An 8,360-nucleotide genomic window follows, 5' to 3' on the forward strand; every position below is an offset into this window, starting at 1 on the left:
TTTTTTTTTTTTACAGCTCAGAGAAGGGTTTGGAGAGCCAGGGCCACTGAATTACTGTTACTGGGCAGGTGTTTTCACCCTGCTTCATTTTAATCACCCCAGCATGGTGTGGCTGTATGATCTTGCATGTATAAAGAAGCCTGAGGAGGTCCTGGCATAAAAGACACTAGGAAGTGTACAGCCTTGGCAATCGGGAGCCTTCCTGAGTCTGTCAGCATTTCTATGTGCCCTGTGCTAGGGAGCAGGGCAGCCTACCTGGGGAGTCATTCTGTTGTACACAGACTTTGATGCAAGGCTCCATAGCCTAGTGTAATATCTGTGAGCCTTTTCTGCCTCTGCTGGAGCGCAGACATAATCCCAGAGATGCAGCTAAGGCTAAATAGGTAAAGACTGGGTGCATCTACATGTGCAATTTACTGAGGAGTAGACCAGTTAGCTCCGTAGTAAAGCATCACCATTACTTACGCACGCTCCTGTATTAGGGTGCAGTAAACTAATGAACTCTGCTGTAGGATAGTACTGTCCGGGGCAAGTACTATCCTACAGGGGAGTAGTTGCATGCACCAAAACCCACATGTAGACAGTGACTGGGGTTGGTGGGGCATGAGGGTGCTACAGTGTGGGGGCTGCCTACTGGCTAGCCCCCACACTGTAGCACCCATATGCCCCAGCTAGTCCCTCTGCAGCACACTGAGCCAGGGCGGAGCAGCCCTGGGCTGGCAGGCTGACCCCTCAGGTCCCCTGCCAGCTGGGGCTGACTTACTCTGGCTTGACATGCTGTGGTCCTGAAGCTTCTTGCCAGGTGCTAACTGCACATGTAGATATACCCACTGGGGATACAGGTAAATGTAATACATGCTTGGGATCACTGGAGGGAGCCAAAGTCAGGAGAAGGGTCAGGAGAGGAGAACAATGTATGTAGAGGGCAAAATATGGCCCAGGGCCAGATCTGGCCCACAAAGTGATATTGCACTGCTCAGTAAAGGCATGGGGGCAGTCCGAGACATGGCTCATGCCCAGGTGTGCAGCAGGGCTGGGCAGCGTGACTGTGGGACTCCATTTCCTGGCAGCCCCAGCAGTGGTTCTTTCCAGCTGCCGCCAGGCACAGCCTTGCTGCCTGGGTACTCCAGACCGTCCACCCCACACCCGCCTCCAGGGGCAGGATCTGCACGGGCAGGGCACTCCACCAGGTGGACGTGGTGGGAGTGCCCTGCCTGTGCAGCTCCCAGCTGTCTCCATGGAGCCCCTGGGATCTTGGGGCGGTGGCAGCATGGAGCTGAGCTGGGGCAGAGACATGATCTGTTCCCTGCATGCCCCTGCCTGTAGAAACCACGTCGCAGGGGGGGTGCAGGCAGCAGATCACGGCTCTGTCCCAGGCCTTGGCCCTGTGCTGTCACTGCCCCACAACCCCACCCCATGATCTCGGCCTCGCCCACCCCTCCTGCTCCTGAACACTATTCCCCGCCCCCCCACGACCCCATCCCACAGAAGGCATTTTGGTGAGTTGTTGTGGGAGTCGGGGCAAGTGCTGACCTGGCCCATGACACCTCAGCAAAGTTCCCTATTTGGCCCCAGGCCCAAATAATTGCCCACCCCAATCTATGGTCATGCTGATAAGCAGTGTCGACAAGGAGTCCAAGTTAAGCCAGGCTCCCTTCACTTAAGATTTGATTTGCATGACCAGGGTCTGCAAGTGTTTAAAGCTCTGCCGATCTGAAATCATTTTCTGATTCAGAAGTTGGAGATGCTACTCAGTGCTTCCCAAACTCTTCCTCAGCATGACCCCATTTATGGCCACATTTCCTCAGCATGACCCTTACTCCCAGCCCACAGCCCCTCCACCCCCGTTACCCCATCCGCTGATGTCACAACCCACAGTTTGGGAACCGCTGCACTACCTCATAGCTGGTGGGTCAGTGGCAACAAGTCTGCTGGAGAACCGCTGAGCAATGCTATCAGGGGCAAGAGCCTGCAGCATGTTCAGCCATAACAGTGGGGGCCGGGGTTGTGCGGGTGCCAAAGTGCACAGTTGACAGCCCAGGGGTCACAAGCTCAAGGCTGTAGCAGAAATGCTTCAGGTGTGGCCCCATCAGATTTCAATGAATCTTCAAATTCTGGTAAATACCTTGTCACACGGACATGACAAAGGAAAGGATCATGGTGGCAAAGTCAAAGGGGAGACAGACTTGGTTAGCAGTGTTACACCCTCACCATCTTCCTTTGATCAATCATGGCAAGGTCTCAGGTGCAGGGCAAAGTGAGATTGTATGGTTCTACAGTGGTGGGGATGTTTATGGGAAAGGGTGGGGGCAGGTATGAAATCTTGCAACAGGCTTGTAATTTAGACAGTCTGGTTTGCCTTGTTCCACAGAAATGGACGGCATGCAGGCTGGAAGGGCAGACTACCACCCCTTCCGGGATCAGATGAACATCTGCCATCATTCCACTTCAAATGATTACCCTGATGAACCTGACCTAGTGGAGATGCTTATGGGCCCTTGGTTGCTACCCTTCACTGCTGGAGGTTGGTTCAGAGGCAGGACCATGCCAAGATATGTTTGCATTTCATATAACATCTGGCTGTCACGAACCCCTTGCAATTTTATCCACGTTTCAGTGTCCCTGAATAATCACATAAACCAGATTCAAGGGAGGAGGAAATCCTTTCCTGAGGAAAGCAGCTTGGCTTGCTTTAGAGTTGCCTTGCTTCCTGGGCACTGGGAGCTGTAGGGAACCCTGTGCAAGTCCCAGAAGAGTACCGGACAGAAATTGCACCCAGTCATGCAGGGCGGACCAGGCGAAAAGAGCCAATAACTACTTCTGTTGGTGTTTTATTCTTTGCAGTAGTCATGATTCTCAGCGTGCTCTGTGCTGGGCATGTGTGAAGTGTCCCCATTGGGGGTTGCCTGCCCAAGATTTTCCATTGGGAATCCTATCTTGGATGTCTTTTGGCAAAGCCCCTGTTGCAGCTGGCTTTCTAGAGATGGCCAGGTCCTGACAGCTGTCTTCACAATGGGAGAAGTACATTAAATCTCAAGGGCCCTCACTGATTGTAGCTCAGAATCAACTCTTATACTGTCCAAGCCAAAACCAGTCCATGATGGTCCTAATTTTATGTACCCCTTATAGGGGTTAGTACCACCCCACATCCCTATGGTGTCTGAGAACTTTCCTTAAGTCCATCTCTTCTCTGGTTTGGAGCTCTAGAAAGCTCGGAAAGGGTTGGGAACTCGTATTGGGATAGAATGGGAAGGACAGAGAGTGGCTGAGTGGTGATACTGTGATGACAATGACTGTTTCTGCAGCATCTTTTAAGTGTCAGAGGGCAAAACCACCAGAGATTGCAATTATAAAATAAAAGCTAGCCTGCTGCAGTGCCTCACTTGATCCTGGTCATTAACACTGTTGTTCCTGTCTTTTTTTATTCCTAACCTCACCAGAGGAAGGTCCATACTATCAACCGAACCAAAGTAATCACCCCCAACAGGAGAACAGAGTGCTAAATGGACCAGTGGAGAATTATGCCCCAGTTGTCCAGTGGGCCGTCGAACCTGTGACAGAATTCCACCCAGGGCCAAATGGTTATACCCCTTCTGCCGCTTTGTTTCTCCAGCAGGACCTTTCACACAGTGCTGCCATACCTGTCACAGGTCATCTTAATAATACAGGTTAGTTATATCCCACTATCAGAGAGCTGGCTAGGACTATATACAGGCACGCACTCAAAACTCCGGGTAACATAGAAACAAGAAATTACTATCTTAAACAGTGGGTCTCAGCCTTTTTAGACTCAAGGTACGCCTTAGAAAAGCATCAGCTCTTAGTTCTTACTTGTTTAGATTACAGAAAAATAATAGAAATGTTCTTCTGCTGCAGACCACATCACAGCAGTATGGGTTTTTGAATTCCTGAGAGTCATGTATAACTGTGTGACTACTACAAGGTATCTCTCACCTTTAAAAGGATCACAGGGTGTCCTGGTTGAGAATCACTATCTTAAATTAAAACATACAGAAAAAAAAACAGGAAACTTCATACCTGCTCAGACCCAGGTGTGAAGTTCAAAGTTGCAACTGAAAGTATTGCTGGCACAGGAGCAGCTCTCTTCCAGTGTGCTCTTTATACTGATTTAACTGAATGATCCTTCAGGTGGGAACCACCAGCTGTTGTAAAAGCAACACCTGGTGGCTCATCTTCCTGCAGGCTACAATTGACTTGGCCTGTTGAGGGGAGGGCAGGATCTTTTGACTTCATGTAACTGGTAGGTAAGAGGGACCAGTTCCCACTACATGCAAGATGCAAATTTTTGTAATTTTGAGTCTTTACTAGTATCCAGGTAGTGTTCTGCAACCAAACCCCTGTTTTACCTTTAGGACTTGTCAAAAATCTTCCATCAAAACAAACCTTGCTACAAACTGGTTTTTTGACTTTTGCAGGGGGGCGGGGAAGAGAATATTACACAAACAACATCTGCTTTCTGAGAGAGAACTTTAGTGGGTTTTTGGTTGAAAAACTCCCCCAATTCTTCACTTTAAGATACATTTTCATTAAAAATAGTTATTGTTGTCCAAATTCGCCATGAGGAAAAACTCTCCTTTCCAACCAACTGTGGTGTCTATAATTTTATAGGGTTGTAGAGCTGGAGCCAAAAAAGTATTTACAAGCCCATTTGGTACTTACAAGCTTGGTCCAGTGACTACAAGCCCATTGATTTCAAAAGGAAATTAGATATCCAGCTAGCCTTTGGCTCTGATCCACAATGCTTTGAGATAGGCAAGACTTGTCTGATTATTTAGCCCCTTCCTCTGGAAGTACAAGGTTTTGTTCCCCCAAGAAAAATATGCATGGGATACTAAAATTCTGCTGCTGTGGGGTCAGATTTAAGAGCTCATCTCTTTAGACCTTGGCCACAACTAAATCTCCACCCACACAGCATTCCCTTTTAATGAGTGTAATGCTCATTGTTGATACAGCATCAGCATATGGTGAGGGACAAACTCTACCCCAAAGAGCTTCTCATCCAGGTTGATAGAAGAGTGGTTATGCAGTTAACAGGATAACTTGGCAGTGATGTTCGGCACATCCTGATAGCGCTATCATTGTGGTTGAGCCACATTGTTTTCTTCTCTTTTATAATCTGGTTTTGAGTGAAGGTTTAGGGCTCAAAGGCCTGTTTGTAGTTTCAGGGGAAGATGACTGGCTTGGAGTCTGACCCAGCACCTGCTAAAGCTGGTGGGAAACAGTCCCCCTGTCCTCAGTGGGCAGCTATACCTAGTTAAGAGTATGAGCACAACATAAAGGTGGAGCATGGGGTAGGAGAGTAGGTAGACCCTAATGCTATTGTTGCAAAAGCAACCCATCTTACAAACCAATTGTTCTCTACCACAGCAAGAAACCTGTCTGAAGGGAGATCTCAACACAGCAACCACCCTGGTACCCAGAACATCTTCCTGAATGAAGCCCCTGATGGAAATGCCATTGTCTATCAAAATGAGCTAGCAGAGAATGGCTCTAACCAGTTGGCAAACCAGTGGATGGCCCCTGCCGCAGTGGAGCAGATTATGCTCAACCCCTGTGCTGCCCCCCTTCCACAGGAACCTTCTCACAACACAGTCCCTCTGCTGAACAACACAGGTCAGTGCCTTAGAGCCGTTCTCAGTCCTAGGCAGGGAGACCTGTACTCAAGAATAAGCTGCCCACCTCTCCCATCTTTAAGGGGCACAACAGTCGAGCTTTGGGGGAAAAGGCAGCTCTTGGAGTCATACAGTGCTCACCTTTCCCACAAACTAGAGGCCCCTCTGCACTTCTCTTGAAGGACTAGAGGTATCTTGGAAATACTCTCCCCTGACCATGTTCTCATCACGGTGGCCTGGTTTCATTCCACTCTTCACTCTCTGCTGAGGCAGACATGCAACACTCATCAACCACAAGGGTGGGATGGCGCTCCATTGAGCCATCCTCTGCTTCGCAGAGGATGCCAACCAAGGGGGTGGAGAAATGCTACTGGAAGCCATATCTAGTGACAGGGGCTTGGGATGTCACGAGCTGGTCCAGTGCCCACTGAGGCCAGCAGGAATATTTGCACTCACTGTAGTGAACTTTGATGTAGCAGCCCCACTGGGAAACCAAAGCATATCATACTCAGTGGCCACCAAAAAGCCATTGGATGGTATCAACTTCCAGCCACCTCCAGCCTAGACAAGATTCAATCCAGCCACCTGTTACAGAGGGCCAACCCCCCCTTAGCAAGCCTCCCTCATTTATGTATTTATAATTAAAAGCATTTTCTCATATCTTTTAGGAACCATCCCACCCAATCTGGAGGTCACCATCTACTACCGGGGGAAGCAGTCCCACCTCGTGGAAGTGACCCAGAGCAAGTGCCTCTTCACATACAATAATGAAGACCCTGCCCTCCCCCAGGACTGCATGCAGGTGGTGTATTTCCCAAGCCCAGACCATCTGGCGGATCACAAGCAGGTTCATTTCACCAGGCATCTTCTCCAGAATGCCAGGCTGCAGCTGGAGCAGCGGAACAACAGGATCTATGCCCAGCGCCTGGATAAATGCAAGGTTTTCTGGGCCTTCTCCAAGCAGCTGGCCAATATGACTCAGTGCCCTGAGCCTAGGCTGCTGCCACGCAGTACAGATGTGGAGCTGTACAACTATGAGACGTTCTGGAAAGGTGAGCCTGCAGGCAGCCTGTTCCACCTCCATCTAGCTTCCTGGGTAGCTCTGTTAGCCAGGATGAAACACCACAGGGTTTCTTTATTAGGTCAGAGGTGGTCATATGTTTGGACAATGCCTCATATAATCAGGCCCTAGTGTGGTTGAAGTCCTTAGGTTGATCATGGGCTGGGCCCAGCCTGCCTGTAGGTATGGTGTATTGTGTTTACAAATCCCACTTAGGAGAAACTCCAGGAAATCTTGCATTCGTGCTTAAAAAGAGGCAACAGCCAGGAGCAACTTGTTCTCTCAAACTGAGCCAACCCTTAATCAGAAAGCTCCTTTCATAGCCTGCACCTTCTCAGCCTTTCTGGGCAATGTATTCAGCCCAGCAAACTCTGACTCCATCCCCACCCCTCACTCACTAACAAAAACCAAACTCTCCTCTCTTGCAGAGCTGAAGGACTTTCGTGAGCACCGCAGGGAGTGTTCTCCTGACTTCACCATTTACCTTTGTTTTGGGCAGTGCTTCTCAGAGACCAGGGCCAAGGAAAGCAAGTTGATCCTGGTGAAGGTAAGCAGAGAAGGATTGGTGGAGGGTGGGATATAGAAGCTCTCTCTGGGCAGGAGCTGCCAAACATGGCTGATACTGGGTGGGATGTCTCCCTGCCCAGCGCTCATTCACTAAAGGTCAGACATGAGTGCAGTGTTTGTCTGCTTTGGCCAAGGGGCCATCCCTTGGCTGTGTGCAAAAAGGCCATAGTTCTGCACAGCTAGTAAAGGTCTGGCCAAATAATTGGGAGTCCAGGATAACCAGAGCGGAGAGTATCACCCCTCCTAGTTAACTTCATGCCCATTTGCGGGGAGAGGCAGGAAAAAGGGGCATGAAGGGAGGACCCGCCTGCTGCCACTGCTGTCCCTGGCCAAGTCTGGCACCCCATGAAACTATTCCCTGCATCTGAAGCCCCTGGGCCAGCAGGAGATACCCAGCAGGACCAGAAAGGGATTAGGTGATGGAAATGGGAGGAAGCCAGGGCTGCTCCTGCCTCACTCGAGCTGGGGATTGTGGGAGCAACTGCACGGAGTGCCAGGCTCTGGGAACAGCAGTAGCTGGTGGGTGGATCCCCACTTCCTGTGCCTGTCCCCAAAGGGGTGCCAGATACTGGTATAAAATAACAGGACAGAGGAGTCAGTCAGGCAGAGATGGGGTATGGCTTTGCCATAGCTATTAGATACCCTCAAAAAGCCCCATAGTGGACAGGGGCTCTTGCAGCCAGGGTACATTTGAGGACAACCTGTGCAAAGCTGAGTTCAGCCTGGAGAGGGTTGTCCTCAAATGCATGGTGAAAGACCTGTCCCACTTGCGTTCTCCCAAGTCTTGCTTCCTTCTCTTTGGGAGTTACAGCATGAGCACATCTGTCACTCTTCGGTGCATGGGAACAGAGGGAGGCTAGAGGGAATACTTGAGTAGTTCATCCAAGAGAGAAAATGAGTAAACTGTGAGCACTGTGTTCCTCACTGCCCAAGAGTTTGACATTAGTGTTCATCTTTCGATAAGTAAGTGTCCTCCTAAGTATCTTTCTTTGGTCTTGTCTACACTAAGAGCAGAAATCACCTGATAGCCACTAGCAGAAGCTCTTACAAATTTTGTGGAATACTGTAGTTTCATCACATACAGATGTGTAGGGACACAC

The 8,360-nt window shown here is 49.7% G+C and overlaps 1 protein-coding gene across 1 annotated transcript in view; it reads left to right on the forward strand.

Annotated features, from left to right (window-relative positions):
- IRF7 (interferon regulatory factor 7) overlaps positions 1-8,360 on the forward strand; it is a 40,528-nt gene that overhangs the window by 21,056 nt on the left and 11,112 nt on the right. Inside the window, exons 7-11 of the mRNA XM_019519804.1 lie at positions 2,372-2,524; positions 3,441-3,668; positions 5,389-5,634; positions 6,302-6,685; positions 7,122-7,240. Of these exons, the coding sequence (XP_019375349.1) occupies positions 2,372-2,524; positions 3,441-3,668; positions 5,389-5,634; positions 6,302-6,685; positions 7,122-7,240 (1,130 nt within the window). The remainder of the gene's footprint in view (positions 1-2,371; positions 2,525-3,440; positions 3,669-5,388; positions 5,635-6,301; positions 6,686-7,121; positions 7,241-8,360) is intronic.

The sequence above is a fragment of the Gavialis gangeticus genome, unplaced genomic scaffold (genome assembly GCF_001723915.1).
Source record: "Gavialis gangeticus isolate Ggan-Ray unplaced genomic scaffold, GavGan_comp1, whole genome shotgun sequence".
Classification (NCBI taxonomy): domain Eukaryota; kingdom Metazoa; phylum Chordata; order Crocodylia; family Gavialidae; genus Gavialis; species Gavialis gangeticus.